The 19,762-nt window shown below is 40.4% G+C and overlaps 1 protein-coding gene across 2 annotated transcripts; it reads left to right on the top strand.

Annotated features, from left to right (window-relative positions):
* Positions 1-664: 664 nt before the first annotated feature.
* On the top strand, positions 665-14,632 carry LOC127952715 (prolactin receptor-like). Of its 2 annotated transcripts, none has more exons than XM_052551416.1 (9): positions 665-962; positions 2,620-2,696; positions 9,564-9,681; positions 9,818-9,987; positions 10,442-10,620; positions 10,721-10,874; positions 10,960-11,047; positions 11,419-11,488; positions 11,668-14,632. In XM_052551416.1, the coding sequence occupies exons 2-9, from the start codon at positions 2,627-2,629 to the stop codon at positions 12,292-12,294; spliced, it is 1,476 nt and encodes a 491-aa protein (XP_052407376.1). In that variant the 5' UTR covers positions 665-962; positions 2,620-2,626; the 3' UTR covers positions 12,295-14,632. The 2 variants fall into 2 exon arrangements, with proteins under 2 accessions (XP_052407376.1, XP_052407375.1); XM_052551415.1 differs by having other exon boundaries at positions 11,416-11,488; positions 11,668-14,631.
* The last annotated feature ends 5,130 nt before the right edge of the window (positions 14,633-19,762 follow it).

Below are 19,762 nucleotides of genomic sequence, written 5' to 3'. Positions count from 1 at the left end.
GGTCATGAGCTGGTCTTAGCTGGTTTAAGCTGGTCTTTAGCTGGTTTAAGATGGTCTTTAGCTGGTTTAAGCTGGTCTTTAGCTGGTTTAAGATGGTCTTTAGCTGGTTTAAGATGGTCTTTAGTTGGTTTAAGCTGGTCTTTAGCTGGTTTAAGCTGGTCTTTAGCTGGTTTAAGCTGGTCTTTAGCTGATCCGAGCACACACTGGTGGGCAGAGTTAGTGTAAATAGCCTCTGCCATCAAGGTGGGTTTTTTGGGCTTAGTTTAAATAGACACTATTAAATGTATTAATGCTATTATTAGTGGCCAAGCTCCTAAGGTACATATGCACCTATTGTAGTCATTGGTGTAAACATTGCACTCCTGTTTATTTAATCATTCATGTTGATTAATAATAAACACACAAGTGAACACTGGGCTGATTTCACATAAAAATGGCTCTGTTCTGTGAGATTTTTCAGATAAATCCCACTGCGTTTGCAGTGATGCTTGCTATTTTTCTCTCTATTCAGCTTCTGTCAGGACAAACATTCCTGCATAAATAAGCTTTAATTGTATGAACATCATCATGCGACTAAAACAAACCCAATACATACAGATGTGTGGTGAGTTTGTGTAGTATGCAGTAATTGATTTGTGCTTCCTGCACTGTGTCGTGTGGGAGTGAATCTGGTCTGACAGGTTTTAGTCTTGTTCCCAGGGACTTGCTGAGTTTCTAGATCTCTCCGCTGTTTGTTTGTTAGTTGTTGTCATATGATCTGCTGTATCAGGATTACTCCTTTATCTCCTCTGTAAGCTCATCTTCATGAACACAAGAGCAGGTGTGTAGTGAGTGTGGAGAGAGAAGTGTCGGGTTCATCAAGGTAGAGGCGTTCAGCTGTTAAAGTGGCGAGAGATATGAGAACTGAACATGGACTCTGTCTGAAGCGCTTTCTATCGGACTCAATCCTGCTGATCTAACAGGTCCGTTCAGCTTCTTTTCTGCATTTCCCCTGCTCTGGCTTGCTTTCTAATCTAGTGTTTTAATAAACCTGGCACATATAGCTGGCTCTGAGACAGATAGCTTGTGCTCTTTTATTGTAAATGTGCTGAAGTATGTTAAAATGAACATGTCTGTCACTGTCATGGATCCCGTTTGGACATAAAACACCTCATCTGTCTTTGAGATGACAGATCTTTCATATCATGTGTTAACATGATGGATGTCATCCAGTTGGAGGTTTATTGTGTCATATATAACACATATAAGAGAATAAGATAAGACCTGAATCATAGAGACACAACAGATATTGACTAAGACTGCTCTTTTAGTAAAACAGTAATTATTGGAATATTCTACAAAGCTTTTTTATATTGCTATTGAACACATTTTACTGGACTGCACAGTTTTATTAACTGAAGTCTGTTTTAGAATTGATTCTTGTGTTTGTGTTAAAGGTATTCATCATGTATTTAGGAAGTTATTCAGACAGATCACAGCAATGAAAATGTGATGTAAAAAGTGTTAAACTATCATAACTATCAGGCTTCATTGTAATTATACAACATATATATTGTAAATGAATTAATTAGGTGTGTGTGTGTGTGTGTGAGATTCCTGCTGTTGAGACTCCTTCATACCATCAGTGTTTTATCACTGGACGTGTTCTCACATGTTAAAACTAGTCAATCTCAGGTCACTTAACTACCAGAAAACAAAGCATTATCATGTTAGACTTCACCCCATGAACACAATCAAGCCAAGAGAGAAATAAAAGACAACCGCCCCTTTAAAATACATGTTGTTTGTAATGAACAGCACTATAATAATTATTGTTCTGTTATGAATGTCACTAAGAGTGCAGTATTGGGCTGAGTTCACTGAACAGAGTTCTTAGAGGAAACAGATCCTGACTAGCATTAGCAATCCCATCATGCCTCACAACAACACGTATCACGCCAGAGCCGCATTCACAACAGCATTAAAGATGCTTTTGTAACTCATGCATGTCATCACTCTGCTTTTGTGTAACACAGTTGTTGATGCTTCAAGGAAACGGTGTGGAAGTTAAAGTCACTGTGAATCATTTCCTGGGTCTCTCCAGTCGACATGATCTGATGCGATTGAGAGAGGCTTTAATGTTCATCATGTTTGTTTTTCATCATCATTATGTAATAACTCGCTTCACCTCTAATGTCAACTGTGTGTTATTTGTGTTTAGAGTTAAATAATAGTCAAATATCGGTTCAGTGATTTCAGGCTGTTGTAGGTTTTCTGAGATCAAACCAGCCGTTGAAGTAAGGAATAACAGACTCTGAGTTATTACAAAAATGAAAGTGGTGATGCAGCTGGGGTGTTGACAGGCTTGCCCTGCATTTCTGTGGAGGTTTTGCCCTCCAGGTCTTGGAGACAGTCACGTGACTGAAAGCTGTGAATTCGAGTCCTCGTGGCATAATGAGGGTTCCAGTATTTCCAGTTCCCATCAGCCTTTGTCAACAGATCTCAGTGTTTTTAAAGATGTGTGCCTCTGAAGTTCTGCATGATGTGGGATTTATTGTTACACCTGTGTGTGTGTGTGCACACTGTGTATTTACTGTCAGCTCATGCAGTGAAGTGTAGCAGTGCTGTTTTGTGTTGCAGACGCGTGATGCTGTGCTTTCTGCTCCTGACGCTTCACTGGATGACCGTCACTGAAGCGCTTCAGTCGTCCAAGGAAGGTGAGTAAAGACCTCGTCACGGATCACAGAACAAACCAAACGAAAGGGAGGTGTGTGCTAGAGGAGGAGGAGGAGTCATTGGTGATTGGGGTGTGGTTTGCAGAACTCTTCACACTGGATGAGAAGCATTACAACACAGTAAAATTGGACCAAATCCTTATTGATGCACTACAAAAAGTCTGATAGATTGTACATTTTACACTCTAGTCTACATTTGAATATTAGAAACAGAGCTGATAGCATTGATTAGATGATTTTGAATAATTGATTTTAGAATAAATTAGACAACAGATTATTTTGTTTGGTTGTATGATCTCTACTTATAGGTTCTGACAAAATAATTATTATTTTAAAAGAATTAATTATGGAAAAGAGTCACTTGAAATAAGAGAATGAAGATTGTTTCATCCAGTGTTTTTTAAACAAAGACATCACTGGCATAATGTAGCATACACATCTCTTTATTTGAAACATAACATTTGTTAACATTTGTGTAAGGCCAGTTACTCTTTATCACAACATCGGAGTCAATATCCAGACTTTTATTCCAGTACTTTCGTTATTATTTAATGTTTGCAAAACAGAAATGTAGCCTACTGTTTGTGAAGCTGTTAAATATTCAGATGGGATTGTGATTTCAAAGGTTTACATATCAAAGTTATCGTCATTTAAGAATAAGATCATGATCTTTTAACTGAATCGCGAATACATATGAGCTTATATGAGGCTTCTGCGATCCATGGCACACATCCTAAGAGCGAGAGAAACATCAAGACCTGCTTTATGTCCGACTCTCTTTTATTATTAGTCATGTTTAATATAAACACAGACGAGTAAGAAAAGTGCATTTTATGTGGGGACACAAGGGAAAAATCTGGTCACCCTTTCTTTTAAGGTCTACTTCACGCTATTAACAAACCATTAACTACGACCTTTTCCTCAATAAACTCCTAATTTGCTGCTTATTAGAAACTCCTGATTTCACTTTCAACATCTCATTTACATACCACCAACGAAATATATCAAGTGCAATGCAAATTAGTGTAGTCAAAAATAAAGAATTAAAGAAGCCAGAGTACGTTAAAAAGAACTGGAGGCCTGAAGGTTTGCTAGAAGTGTTGATAAAGCTGGTATTGCATTAGTAAATCCTGACTGTACGATTTTAACACCAAAAGACAGTTTGCGCTAGCACAAACTGTTAGTGAAACTGGCCTTTAAGACTTTTTAAATATATAGACTAACTAGTTTTATGTAACGGAATTATTTAATTGAATTACAAAATTAATGTAACTGTAATCTGCTACAGGCACGGAGAAAAAATTTGTAATTACAGTTACTTGTGAAATGTTAATGATTATAGGATACATCTGAATATTTTGATTGATTCCTTTCATAAATCAGATTGATTGCTCTAAACATTTTCAATAATTTAGGACACAGAATAGCACACTTGATAACGGTTTTATTCCATATGTGGGTTTATGTATATGCTTTATTTTTTTAATATTAACTGTTTTTGCAAGGCATTGTTAGATACCAGTGTTTCCCGTCATAGCTATCTAAAGAATTAATTTCTAAAACAGTATCATAGCTATTAAACTATATCTTTTCATTTTAAATCTGTATTAAATCTCATTTTGTGGTGGCTGTGCTTTAAATTAATTATTTTAATCTTAATTCAAGAGATGAAGTATTTTGACCATAATCAGTGTTGAGTACTAGTGTAAAGTTAACCTTGCCTGCTTTAAATGTTTCAGGGTAATTCACAGTTATTATTTTTTTATTCACAATTATTTAGAAATTTTATTTTAGAAAAGTAAATCAAAAGCAATCTAATTAAATCATTTACATAAATGCACAATTTACTATATTGTATATCTGTTACATTTCCATTGTAACCTTCCCCACACTGTTCAAAACGATCTGTTTGTGCCTCTGTGTGAAAGAAAGGGCTAGTAGTGCGAAAAATAAGTTCCTCTCATTTCATGAGGCCTGATCCGCTCTGGTTTTCAGCTTTCCTCAGGTTTATCTTTCATGTGTGACGTCAACATATGATGACAGGCTGATGTAAGTAAATAAAGCGCTTAGTAAACACTAAACCATTAGATCAGAGTCCTTAACTCACCCGCTAAAGCGTGTCTATAGCACATTGAGAGAGAGAGAGAGTGTGTGTGTAGAGATGTAAATAAGTAAATACAGGGTTTGTGCAGATTTTAGGAAGGAAAAGTTAAGGCATTTTAATTTGAAGACTTTTTGAAGACCAAGTAATGGGCGTTTGAGGAATAAATTGAATATACTACAAGATAAAATGGCTCTAAATGTAAATGTATCAGACATACTCTCATTATTAACTATTACTAGCATATTTTCTGTTTATTAGTTCTTGTAAAGCTCATATTAATGCCTCATTCTGCATGTCCATATTCTAGATCCCTTAAACCTACCCCATATCTAAACATAACTACTATATTACTAACTATTAATATCCAGCTTGTCATTGCATCATGTATTAAAGTTGCCATATGCAAAAATTGAGGTAAAAATATCCATAACATGACCTACATGCATCAAAAAAATGAGAAGAAATAAGGGCGATGATGTCATTAAAAAAATGTCAAGTTATATTGCTGCAGAGATATCAACCTTAATTTGGGGAAGTCGTGGCCTAATGGTTAGAGGGTTGGACTCCCAATCGAAGGGTTGTGGGTTCTAGTCTCGGGCCGGACGGAATTGTGGGTGGGGGGGGAGTGCATGAGCAGCTCTCTCTCCACCTTCAATACCACGACTAAGGTGTCCCTGAGCAAGGCATCGAACCCCCAACTGCTCCCCGAGCGCCGCAGCATAAATGGCTGCCCACTGCTCCGGGTGTGTGTTCACAGTGTGTGTGTGTGTGTGTGTGTGTGTGTGTATGTTCACTGCTCTGTGTGTGTGCATTTCGGATGGGTTAAATGCAGAGCACAAATTCTGAGTATGGGTCACCATACTTGGCTGAATGTCACTTCACTTAATTAGCATTAGCATTACTAGCCCCGGCTAGTACATAGCCACCAGCCAATCTGCAATACACTAATAACTCACACGTCTTGTGGGCGTGTACTTGAACCTGATGTCAATCATGTGGAAAGTACAGCCCACTACTTCATTTCAGTTCAGGGAAGAGAGAGAAATGATGTCTCAAGCCCTTGGCAAGAGACCACCACCCGCTACAGGGAAACAACCGCGCTCGGAATCACAAATAAAATCCGATAAGAAAAGGAGCCGAACCAGAGTAAACATCGGCACTGCTTTCAATCGCTGGAGACAACTGATGGACCTGAAAGAAATGAGGCTCGACTCCGAACTTGCAACATTTCTTTTGGATTGGTAAGTTAGATGCTGTTAGTATTTCGCTAGAAGTTTGTTTTATATGTTTGTGTATTTGTTTTCGGGAAGTTATAACATAGAAATGTATCGAAGGCTGTTCGATAAACGTGCTAATGTTAGCGATGGCTAACTGTAGCTGCGTTTGATAATTAGCTAGCTATAACTTAACGTTATTTTATTAAACCCATTTTATTATATTATAACTAACCTGCTACAGGAGTGAGGTGAGCCGCCTGGCCAAGTGGTGCTGTTACAACAATCTGTCTCTGAACGTGGAGAACGTGGAAGCTGAACTCCCTCGCGAACCTCCCCTCTTCTTCCCTAGGCACCACTGAACTATGAACCCCCCCCACCCACACACACACACTAATTGTTATATGATGGCATGCACTAGTCACTTGTGCAGGATTGGTCTGCTCACTACCTCATTCGGCATTCATGCCCCGGGGTCTGAGAGTAACGCAATTTCGATTCTCTGTATGTATGTACTGTACATGTGGAAATTGACAATAAAGCAGACGTGACTTGAACTGCTCTGTCTAGTCTGTTGGTCTCCGTGTCCTCTTTGCTTCGTGGTTTTTCTGTGCGTGAAAAAATTTATGTGTGGCGTGAAAGCGTGTGAAAAGAGTCAATTGTGTGTGTCTCTCGGTGAATGCTTGAGAGTTGGCACATTAGTTCCCAAGCAGAATAAAGGACAGATTGATTATTGCTGTTTAGCGTTTGTATTAATCTATGATGTGTCCCTGTTTGCGTACAGGGACATAAAAAATTAATTAAAAGTGATACGTGGACCAAGGTGTCTGAGATTGTTCATTTTAAGTAAAGGATCCTAATATTTCGTCCACAACAATATTTAATGAGGTTATAACTCCTTGTGGTTAGTCTGCACGAGATCAACAAGCTTGTTTGCTTTGCGGCTGCTTTAATTACAAAATAAGAATTCGATCTACGTTAGAGCGTTTGAGCGCTCACAAATCTTTCTTCAGCGTCGTGAGCAGAGCGGCAAGAGCGATGTTTGACGCTCTAGACGCCGGCGGTGTGAACGCACAGTTAGGCTTCGGCTATGGCTGTAGTGTTGTTGTGAAAGTAGAGGCGGAGCATAGAGACTATGCCGTTTCTCGTTTGTTACTCTAGAGTAGACCAATTCACTTTATTGAGGAATACTGCCCCCATCTGGTATGGAATGTGGAGTATGACTTGATTTTTTTTGCCAAACATTACAGATGGCACCTTTAAATGTTTTTATATTTACTTTTTAATATGAAAACTGACCATGAGTATACCTGAGATCTCAAATCGCCGGTATGAGTTTCTCAGATGATTTTTAGCTGCTCATTGCTGTGTTTATTCCTCTGCCACAGCGCTCTCTCTGTGTCTGTGTTTGTAGGAGTGTGTAGCTGCTAGCATGAGCCCACATGTCATAATCACACACTGAAGACACTAATGGAGTGTTTTGTGTTTAATGTTTTGCTGTCAGCAACTTGTGAGTCAGTATGATCTGATTAGCACATTCAGTTCAACAGTCAATTTATCTTTGGCGGTATGGTTCCTTAAGGGGGTTCCTGCTCCCAAATTAATTGAACATACAAGAGCTTAAACAATAATCTCCCATAACCATTAGCTTGGAAATACATGACAATTAAGACACTTAATAATGTTTTTAATGCAAACTGTGGTAATTGTGGAGATGTGGCAGTGGGACGTCTATCCTGTAGCCTGGTTATGAAGATGAGTGTCTCTCAGCAGTCAGGTCCATGCCAACCCAGACTGGAAAGCCTTAGTGATCTGAAACAAGACGACAATCAGAAGGGAGGGTTGCGAGACGTTGAGCATTCTTACCGAGCAGTGGTTCCACGTATATATATATATATATATATGTCTAATAGGAGAATGGTAGTAGTTGGAGCGATTTGACAGTTGACTGCATCAGCTGGTCACAGCCTATGCCTCCGTGGCCTGACTGAACTAACGCTGCCCTCAATTCATATAAAAAAATGTCCTGGCTCTTTCAAGCTTTATAATGCCAGGGAATGGCTGTTGATATTCAGTAGTCCAATAGAAATCTAATAAAGTGTATCCATCCATTATAAAAAGTAATGTGCCAGAAGATCATCCGCTCGACCCGTTTCTTACACAAGTGCATTGCTTCACTTCACAAGGCATCCATTACACTTTTTATGATGGACTTCTGCACTTTTATGGGATTCAAAATTTCAAACACCATACACTGCCATTATAAAGCTTGGAAGAGCCAGGACTTTATTTTAACTCTGATTGTATTTGTCTGAAAGAAAAAAGTCATATACATCTAGGATGGCTTAAAGGGACATTACACCCAAAAATCTAAATTATGTCATTAATAACTCACCCTCATGTTGTTTCAAACCCGTGAGACCTCCGTTCATCTTCAGAACACAGTTTGAGATATTTTAGATTTAGTCCGAGAGCTCTCAGTCCCTACAATGAAGCTTTGTGTACGGTATACTGTCCATGTCCAGAAAGGAATCAAATGATTCGTTCGCGAACCGGATATCACAAACTGCTGTGATTTGAACTCTCTCTCACACAGACACGGAAGAGAAGACAATGCTGAATAAAGTTGTAGTCTTTGCCCTTTTTGGACCAAAATGTATTTTCGATGCTCTGATGTCACATGGACTACTTTGATGATGTTTTCCTTACCTTTCTGGACATGGACAGTAGACCGTACACACAGCTTCAATGGAGGGACTGAGAGCTCTCGGACTAAATCTAAAATATCTTAAACTGTGTTCAGAAGATGAACGGAGGTCTCACGGGTTTGGAGCGACATAAGGATGAGTTATTAATGACATAATTTTGATTTTTGGGTGAACTATCCCTTTAGGTTTAACTGTTGTTTAAAGAGTATGTAAACATGTTAACTGGCTGTAGGTACATATCATTTTGGCATTGTTTATGTGACAAATTAATTGATATCCTTTCAAAGCTGTAGTCATTCAGGGGATGTATTTTGTGCCAAAAGCAAAATTCTTCATAACGTTTTATTATCTTCATGCTTGATATTGCAGTAAGAAATTACCACATCAACTCAAAGAGCTGGAAATATCATAGACAACATCTACATCAACACTTGAGATGTTTCGGCACCATTCTGGGCAGCGATTCCCAAAAGCATCGTTAGCCAACTATGGTCACAAGTACCGTTGTTACCAACATGGTTCAACGATTCTGTGTTTCCCAAAACCATTGCTCAAATGAACATTAACAGTGTCACAAACTTACGTAGTTAGAACTACAGATCTGGACCTAAGGTTAGAAGGACAGTTTCTTATTAATAAGGGCATATGGGCTTAAATAAATGATGCTCTTGGGCACAATAAGCAAGCTAAAATACAGTGTAGTACAACCTATACATTCTGTGTTTATTCTGACACCACTGTAGTTGCTTCATGTAATTTGTCACTGCTATGCTGCAATAGATGTCTTCTCTGAGATCTTCAGTCTTTGTTTGCTTCATTGCAGATGGCAAAAGGCCGTATATTTACCGCTGCCGCTCGCCCAACATGGAGATCTTCACCTGCTGGTGGCATCCGATCGCTAATCAGGACAACGTCACCTACACGCTCCTGTACACCATGGGGTGAGATTTCACAGCGTGCCTTTAATACATCTGTGTAACTTTCAATCGCTCTGATTTATCATCATTTTCACCAGATTAGTGTTTGTTATGTAGCGTGTAGCTGTTGATAGTGAACAGACGTCATGTCTCCTCACAGTGAGCGTGCTCCTCAGGAGTGTCCTGATTACGTGAGCGGCGGCGTCAACAGCTGCTTCTTTGATGCCAAACACACTCAGGTCTGGGAGATGTACTGCATGAACGTGACGGCACACACACACACGGGGCCCATCACCTCTCGGAAACACTGCCTGGACGTGGTCGAGATAGGTGATGCTTTACAGTAAATATTACGCATGCTATAAAACATTAGGATATGATGAAGCTGGCATCAGCTCTTGAAAAAGCTTCTCTAGCTTCATCCACTGAGCTCGGCTCAGACCTGCAGACTGTTCGCACTCAGCTTGATTTTTCTTGTTCAACACTTCACTCATACAGTTTAATATACAGTTATATACATTGATTAGTCTGTAAAATAAAGTTTTTTTTTATTGGCTTTGATGTGAAGGACACATCATAGCATATAACAAGCACTATGAGAGTTTTCTTCAAACTACTGCTCTCTGTTCATACTGTCCAAATACTGACCCTACATTAGGCCTCTACACGGTTGTAAATGTTCAGGCTTTCACAGTGTGTCTTCGTGAACTCTTCTGTTCTAGGTTTCTCCTGAGGTTTGCTCATCATCATGTTTGTTAATGAGTCTCGTGTTCTTTGTCCCCAGTGGAGACCGACCCTCCCTTTAACCTGACATATATCATGCTGAACGAGAGCATCGGTGAAGTCGGCCGCAGTGTTTTAGTGTCCTGGCTGCATCCGATTGAGTCTCTGGTTCATGAGCAACTGATGATGCTGGTCTACGAGCTGCGCTACAGAAACCTCGCTCAGCCAGACAACTGGAGGGTACAGACACACAGAGTCTGCTTATCATGTCTCCATTTTCATGATAACTGTAGAAGAGACAGGAATGGAGACAAACTATTTGTCTTCTATTGGTCTGTAGGTAATGGAGCGTTTGCGCGAGCCTCATGTGGAGTTTTTGGATCTGCCGGTGGGAAGGTATGAGTTCAGTGTGCGCTGCCGCACCACCAGCAACAAACACTGGAGTGTATGGAGTGAGTCCATCATCGTCACCATCAACGGCAGAGCTCTGTCCGGTACTCACAAACACTTACACATATATCAACCCATCTGTCATGACTGCTAGCTGCCGCTCTAAGTGTGTCTCTGTCTGTCTCTCAGATCAAATGTTGGCCTTGATCCTTGTGACCAGCATCGCTATCATGATCTTCCTCTTCATTAGTTTGGGGAACATCCGACGAGGCATGTGGTCAGTGACGTCATGAAGCTCATAGCTCTGGTCTCACAGATGGATCTGTAGATCTGCATCATTAGCTCACATGAGAACATGGACCTAGAGGCTTGTTTAGACGTAAAGATCTGGCACAGAGAGTCACAAATCTGCAGAAAAGTGATTAATAAACATACTAAAGGATTTTTACCTGAAAATGTAAACATGCAGAAAATACTCTACTGGGATGTGCTATCAATAAAGATTTTTTTTATGGCAAAAAAACAGTCAGGGTCAGTGTATGGTTAATAAAAACAAGAGAAGTCTATTGAAGGTCCTCATTTAGCTAAGTTCTGTGTTTTGTATCACTGTCTCATGGATGTGTTTCACTGCTTGTGTTCTTCCAGCAGGATTAAATCATTCTTCCTGCCAGCGATTCCCAAACCGCGCATCCCAGGGCTTGAACCCGCTCTGCTGAAGGTCAGAGAGTCCCGTCACACATCACACACACCAGCTCAGAGTTACACTGTTTATTAGTAGTGTTCAGATCAGAACATAGCTTAGCGACTGCATAGCAATGTCACGACAACTAGCACAACAATGTTGAACGATTTATTCAGAACTTAATTTGAAGTTCCTGCTCTTTCTTGTCACAACAGAAGGGGAATATTGACGAGATCAATCAGCATTTCTCCAGTTTTCACGGCTATAGGTCTCCACAGTACTGCACGGAAACGTGGTACCAGGTAAACGTGGACACAAGTCCAGCTGTGACACCCAGTGTCCAGTCTGACGGTATACAGGAGGATGTGCTGATCAAGACAATCACACCGATTGTGCCGATCGGGCCAATCACGCAGTACGTCACCTGCCCTGATGGACAACAGTCTGTTCAGACTAACAGCACTCCTGCACCTTACTGCCGCGGCTCCACCCCCTACTGTGAGGAAGACACGCCCCCTGCAGACCTTGGCCCCGCCCACCTGGAGCTCACATCTGTCCCAGGCATGGACTACAGCATGATTCTAAGCCCCGCCCCAACGGTGTCGCCCACTCAAGACTTCTACATGTGTGTAAATGGCATGACGCCCGCTGGCACACTACATCTGGTGCCCTACCTGCAGCTCAACGAGGGAGCGGACTACGAAGCAGACAAGAACAGCCAGCTGGCAGCGCTGCTGGAGAAGCAGATGGAGGCGCTGTTGAGCACGATAGAGTCGAACCCAAGCGAAGCTTTCATGCCTTCACAACTTAATTCACCAGACAGTAGCTGCAGAAGCATCTAATAACACACACACACAGCATATTAGGAGCCGTGCAGCAGGTGTTTAAGTGCTAAGTCTAGTTTAGCAGCACTGCTCCTGCTTGATTAAAGTGACAACGCAATAATATGGACTAAATGAACATGATTTTGATCTGATTCATTGAGTTTAGTTTGGAAAAATGTGTAGATTTGATAGGAATTATAGAAAATCAAGTAATTTATTTACCTACCAGTCAGATTAATTTTTCTTGTTTCTTTCCTTTCTTCTTGAAGATTTCACAGGCAGTTAAGACGTGTGAGAGAGATTATCGTGTACAGAAGATCAGATCACAGATTTCATGGACAGAGCAGAATGCCAGGTCAGACTAGAAATAACTGAAATGAGTAAAACACGTTTCTTTAATGGAAGAATAGAGAGATAAAGGGTCACTGCTTGAGATCTCAGCAGGAATCCAGTCACTTCTTATCCATGACCAGAACTCAGTAGTTTGCTTAGTAGTTCATTCTTTTTGAATACGACAAACTCTGGAGATTCTTTTTAAAGCATAAGACACAAACCCCAATATGTTTTAGTAAGCTGAACTACTATAATCTTTCACAACATTAAAAGTTGTTTGTTTTTACCTCGTCAAATGTTTCAGTGGCAGTTTAATTTATTTTTTTATGTTTCTTGCTAGAATGTAAAATCAGATGAATCAGGGTTTTAATAATGTTCGATACATTCATGATACATTACTCTGTTTTGTACCGCATTCATAAAGAGTGCTGTTTAAAACACTACGGAAGATTAGAAAAACATTTCATGGTCAAAAAATGGCTGCTTTATTTTTATGTGTTTGTTCTTGGCTATGTAGAAGTGTCTTATAACAGTGTCCCAGAGAGAAAAAGATAATGGTACTGTAACGTGAAACTGTGTGTTTGTTTGTGTGTGTGTGTGTGTGTGTGCACAGTCTTGTTTGTGTGCCTTAGAGAGACTGAAGCACTGTTATTTATTCATCACTGTTTCTCAGACTCATTTTAGTGTCAGTTCATGTTTTCCTCTTGATTTTCCTGAGGGATTATTTGTCTTTGGGGTGTATTGTCATTGATACGGAGGCATGGGGATCCATCTGCAAAGCTTTATTCAATGACATGGTCAACACAGGCAAGGGTCGGACAATGGAAAACAGGTACACTGAGGGCAAGACCAAAGAGTAGTCCGGTAAACAGACATGGGTCGATACAAAGGGCAAGGCAAACAGATAATCCTCAGACAATAGTCCAGGCGAGGTATAAACTATGTCTGAGAAGGCAATATAAAGGGTGATCCGGGGCAGGTAGCAGACAGACAAAAGGAGGAGACAGGCTAAGATAACAAAGCTAGGGTAAACAGGCTAGATAAAGGTGAGGCAAAGAACAAGACTAGGAACTAGGCGAAACTCAGAATGACTATAACATTGTTATCACTGACACACGCAAACAATACTCATCCCTGAACTGTGGTGTTAAAGGTGTGTGATTGGCTGCAGGTGAGGGTGTAATCAGTGCAATGGAACATGGGAAATGTAGTCCAGGATGATGTGAAGCAGTCTGTGTAGCGCGAGCGTCAATATAATAGGAAGGTGAGCTCTGGTGGTGAGCAGATGGAAGACCACATCACTTGTGCAGGTTAAAACGTTCATGTTCTACCTGCAGATCAGTTATAGAAACACATCAGAGAGGTTCTGATATATTTAAAAAGAGGTTTATAGAGTAGTAAAGGTGTCAGCTTTCAAAGAAATGCAGTATGTATTCTAACTACAACATGTTTTTGTGCATTAGGTTATTCTTGTGTGCTTTCTGTAAGTCTTTGTTCCTCATGTAAATGTTGCCATTTGTGGGATAACCATATTCCATTGTGGTCAAATAAAGTGAAACTAAAAATGTGCAGGTTTTGTGGTTGACAAACACACGAACGCACAGTTTTTGATGTTTTGTTTAGGATGAATGAATGTGGCCCGGTGTGTGCGTGCGTGCAAATACATTTTCAGCCCATTAGTGAAACATTTGACTGATCCTCACTAGTTAAAAAGGCTCATAAATCATCCAAAAGATGTTGTTGATGCGAATCCAGTTTTCTGCACAGGTTTGTAGGATGGGTAGGTTTAGGTGTTGGTTAGCTTACAGAAAATATCATTAACCTGGTAGAACATCAATGGACGTCTATGCATGTCACAATGATTGATTTGGTTTATGTGGACACAAACCTGTATGATGACATGGGTATGTCAGGCGTGACAATGTGAAGGTGGTTTATGAGGACATTTCCTGTGTCCCTCTATTTTAAATGGCTTGAACACGTACCAAATGTAGTTATTTTTTAAACTATCTATCTAAAAATGCATACGTTTTGTGTAAGGGGTAGGGTTAGTGTAGGCGGATAGAACAGTATAAGAACTATTATGCCTATGGAAAGTGCCTTTAATTAGTTTGAACTCACGTACTGCTCAAACAGGATGTGTGTGCTTTCAGCAAATCGTCAGGCTTCGGCTCCGGTTAGACTGGAATAAGGTCACCTTGTGGGTTATGCAGGCATTTGAGGGATTGCTGCACTTTATGGTCAAAAAGGGAAATATCCTTTATGCTTGAGTATAATGAAACATAAAAAGCAAATAAATAATAAAAAATAAATCAATAGGAAAAAGACTGTTAGGGTGTGGTGGAAATAACTAATGAGACAATAAGTGCTCCACTGCTGCCATCTACTGATTACAGTCATTTCCAGTCTTTTTTTGAGGACATCACATAAAAAAAATAAGTCCTTTTATTATTCAATTATTAAATTTTTCCTTTCATGATGTGTGTAATGTAACCATATATAAATGTAAACAATCTGCAAAGTTGTAAAGCCGAAAGTGTACAATAAAGTCATCTCCTAAAAGAAAGAAAAACAAGTTGTCAGGAATTCAAATCCCTCTTTATGCAAATGTGTTATTCATTTGCATACCTTCTGCACTATGTCAGGAATTACTGACCCAGGCATGGACTACAGCATTCTTTTTTATAATGTGTCATTATATGTGTTTTATAATGTCATTAAGAAAGGTGTCTGATGCAAAAAAGTTGGTGGCTTCTAGTGTTGCCTAGCATACATGGCACAGCACAAGATTTAATTAATCAGGGTTTCTGCATGGTTTAATCAGTCAAATTTAAGACTTTATAAGACCTTTTTATGACTATTAGGATTTGAATTTATGACCTACACGAATTACGATAAATAACTTCAGTCATTAAAATTCCTTTCAAAAGCCTTTTTTTAATTATTGACTTTCATTGAAAGTAACAAGTTTTATTATTTAAAGAGTTATTCTATTATTTCTTAAGATTAAGAAACTGAAGCCTTGGCCTTCTTTTTCTTGAGTATCAAGAACACAGGGACACTTAACAATTGTAACATTGTAAATTAACAATTATTTTATGGCATTACTTTCCAAAATAACAAGTGTTATTGGTGTTTGGTCACAGTATTAAACACCCACAGGACGTAGCTGGGGTCAGCAGGGACCCGGTGAAGGCTGTACCAGTGGGCCCTGTTCAAAATTGTATGTTCGTTTATTTTTATTTATTTTTGCTATTTACAAAATGTTTACGCTTTTTTCAAGTTTGTAGGTGTCCAGGTACAGAAACCGAATAATTAAGTGTAAAATACAACTAGATAGTCTTCAATATTAAAATGAAATATACAAACAAACCTACATTTATTCAGACACCTTCAACATTTCTCACATTATTACAGTTTTATTTGCTATTGCTTCTAAAATGGTAATAAAATATGACAAGAATTTAGAGATAAACTCTGTCAGAACAAATTCGTCTTGATAATGTCATAACTTTGATAGAAATGTACGTTATGGATTACAATCAACCAAAACTACAGACAACTGTTAGTATGACAATATTTACACAACTATCAATACTTTGTTGAACAATTACCAAGCAATGCTTCATTTTGTTCAGACTGTGGTGTGAAAAGGTTGCATTAGCAATAAAAAAAACAACAACAACACATAAGCAATGCATGGTGCTTTATAAGGTGCTGAATAATTTTTGTTCCCAATTTTTATATATATATATATATATATATATATATATATATATATATATAAAAAATTGGGAACAAAGTTTATATATATATATATATATATATATATATATATATATATATATGGATAGATAGATAAAACATTTATATCTATCTATTTTGCTAATAGTACACAGTATGAAGATTCTTTGGGTATAATATGTCACAGTTTGCTTATACTCACTGTATTAGTGTCCTGTACCTACAAAGCCCGTTTCACACTGCACGTCGGACCCGCAATATTCCCGTAACATTGCCTGGTCGCCTTCTGTGTGAAAGCAACCACGTCCCGGAATTGATTACCGAATTGAACCCGGGTCGGGGACCTAGTAACATTGCGGTAATCGATCCGGAACAAGCGCTGTGTGAACAAAAGCCAGATCTAATTCCGTGTCGAAGACTCTTTTATCAGCTGTTTTGAAGGAAGATCAACATTCGCGATGAAAACATATGTGCAAACTGTAATGAAGCAGAGATCAGTTTAGTTCCTCACTTTCCGCGCTGACACCGAGATCGTTTGCTTGCTTCAGGTAAAGTATAACGTGCCAAGCGCTGTCGACTCGTACATTACACGTCACGCGCTGATGTCACGTGTCGTTACGGGATCTTCAAAGGTTGTGTGTGAAAGCACGCACATATACCGGGTCATCACTGGCAGTGTGAAAGTGCCAAATCTAGCGACCAGGGAACAATTACAGGAACACTTTACCCCTGTATTTGCCGGAATGGCAGTGTGAAAGGGGCTCTAATAAAATATTTATATCAAAAATTTTATCCGGAGTCTGGATACATTTTGGTTTGACTGCATAAATTCTTGTTAAAACTACAAAGTAATTCAGTCAAGAGCAGTGAGTGATTTTTCTTTCATTTTCTTGGATTAATATTACAGCAGCTAGTAGCTAAATTAGGTGTGGTCCCTTTAAGAGATGATGAACCCATCTTTTCCCTCAACTGTTTACTTTCACTTAAGAAATAACTGACAAATAACTGAAAAAAAAACTTTTTTCAAGCATTCTTTCCAAGGCGGGTACTGAATTGGGCTCTTTCACATGCTTTTGTTTGTTCAAACTGTAGTTTCATAATGAGGTTCAGGAGGAGCACGTCAGATACTTAGCCTAATTAGCTCAGGTGGAGCCACTTAAGATAATCAACCTTAGGACATAAATACAGCTGACTTAGCCTACCTGTCTCTATTGACGGTTTATCAGCATCGTGGTTTGCTTCTACAGCACCATGCCGCAAAGCCAAAGCTCTTCATCGGAAGACTCACCCCATTCGCCTCCGGCTCCAACACCGCAACCAGCCGGCTCTAAGGCCACTCCTTCACGGCTTGGCACTACAATCGAGCCCCAGTCTCCAACTCGCGGCCGCGTTAAGGCGCGAGCTGCTACTCGCCTCCCGAGACGCCTGGGCTGACCCTCTCCGCCTCCGGCGAGAACCCGGTCGATTCACCAGCATCCTCCTACCGGTCAGCTAGGCCTACGATACCGCCAAAGGGAAAGTGGACGGTTTCGAGCCTCAGGCAAGCGCTGGCTAAAGCAGACGTCCAGCCTTCATGCAAATTAAATAAGGCGGAACTATACCATCTATATACTAATTTGCCGATAAATAAGCACAAAATAATGCCTGGCCGTACTGGCCACAAACAGCCCCGCCGTCCGCTCCCGTTAGCTTCGGGGCCGCCGCTCAAACGAGCATTTGGCCAAACCCACCATCAAACTCAGCTCCGCCCCCAGTCCCCACCAATCTCCTCCAAGCAAAGTCCCAATACTCACTCTTTACCACTACGCCAATGCCCGCCCCATCAAATGCAATCGCCTATGAATCTCCACAAGTGGCACAAAACATCAGAGCGCAGATATTAGCAGGTGCAGATGTCGATCTCTCCTCCCTTCTTTGCCTCCTGTCTACTTCCGATTCAAATAGGCAAATCGATTGCGGGGATTTCTCGGTCACTCTAAAAAATCTTAATCCTCTTTCAGCAAGACTACTTTCTTTTTCTGAATTCACCATCGCATTTAGCCGCTTTACTGAAATCATATGTTCAGCCTTCCCCCACAGACGACGCGAACTCAACGACTATCTATCCATCATAGCTGAACTCGTGTTGTCCTACGGAGGGGGACATTTCTACACGTACCACAAGCTCTTTTCTGCTAAATGCGCAGTTAGAGTTAGCCAGTGGAATCAGTGCCCATACTGGGGAGCAATCGACCTAGATCTTCACAGCAGAGTATTTCTAGGCTGCAGAAATGTTTCATGTGCCATATGTAGATCAGGTGCTCACCCCACCATGTCTTGCCCACAAGTTAACCCCTCAGTACCCCCACTCCCCCATTCATCGACACCTCAACGAAATCCACCAGCTATGTCCCAAGAACCGCAACCACCGCGATGTCTAGTCCCGAGCAGAATACCCCAGTAACAGCAGACGGCAGACAAACATGCTTCGCGAAATGTATCGCGTCAGCCCTATTGGAGTGGCTACCAGGAAATTTTCAGGCAAGAAACGCTTAATAATCGATCTGTCATCACCACACAATTCCACAGTCCCAAGCATTAATAACCTAATCCCTCTCGATGAATTTACCCTCAAATACCATGACATAGATCAAGCAGTCGAACTGATTAAAATTGCAGGTAAAGGAGCCTGGCTCGCCAAAATAGACATCACTTCTGCCTTCAAAGGGATGCCTATTCATCCGGACACGTTGCATTTATTCGGTATACGATGGCGAGGGAAATTCTATTTCGCCATTCGTCTAATCTTCGGATGCAAAAGCAGCCCAAAAATTTTCGATACATTATCAGAAGCAGTTTGCTGGATTTTATCAAACAAATTACGCAATTCCCCACCTGTTTCACCTCCTCGACGATTTCCTGATCATCTCACCTCCCAATGCAATCCCAGCCGCCCACATCTCCACAGTTCAAAAAGTTTTTTCCGAGCTAGGGATCCCCATCGCTCAAGAAAAAACCATGGGCCCCACTACATTAATCGAATTCTTAGGCATTAATTTAGACTCCGCTGTATTTCTGCTCTCTCTTCCAAAGGAAAAGATCGACAGGATGATTCTCGTCACTTCCACCCTCCTCAACAGCACAAGCTTTTCTAAACGCGAACTCCTTTCTCTTCTCGGGCACTTACATTTCGCTATGCGCATAATTCCCCAGGGCTGCCCTTTCATCTCTCATCTTCTCTCACTCGCGTCTTCGGAACACTTGCTCGAAGAGCTAGTCCCCCTATCTAATGCGTGCCGCGACGAACTCAAATTATGGATAATGTTCCTTAAACAGTGGAATGGCCTTTCCCTATTCTACAGCAACCTAACTTCATCTCCCATAGACATCCAGCTATACACAGAAGCAGCCCCTTCAATTGGCTTCGGAG

This window comes from Carassius gibelio, chromosome B3, assembly GCF_023724105.1.
Source record: "Carassius gibelio isolate Cgi1373 ecotype wild population from Czech Republic chromosome B3, carGib1.2-hapl.c, whole genome shotgun sequence".
In the NCBI taxonomy this organism is placed as follows: Eukaryota; Metazoa; Chordata; class Actinopteri; order Cypriniformes; family Cyprinidae; genus Carassius; species Carassius gibelio.
Note: the sequence above shows the minus strand (reverse complement) of the source record. Positions and strands in the feature narration are given on the sequence as shown.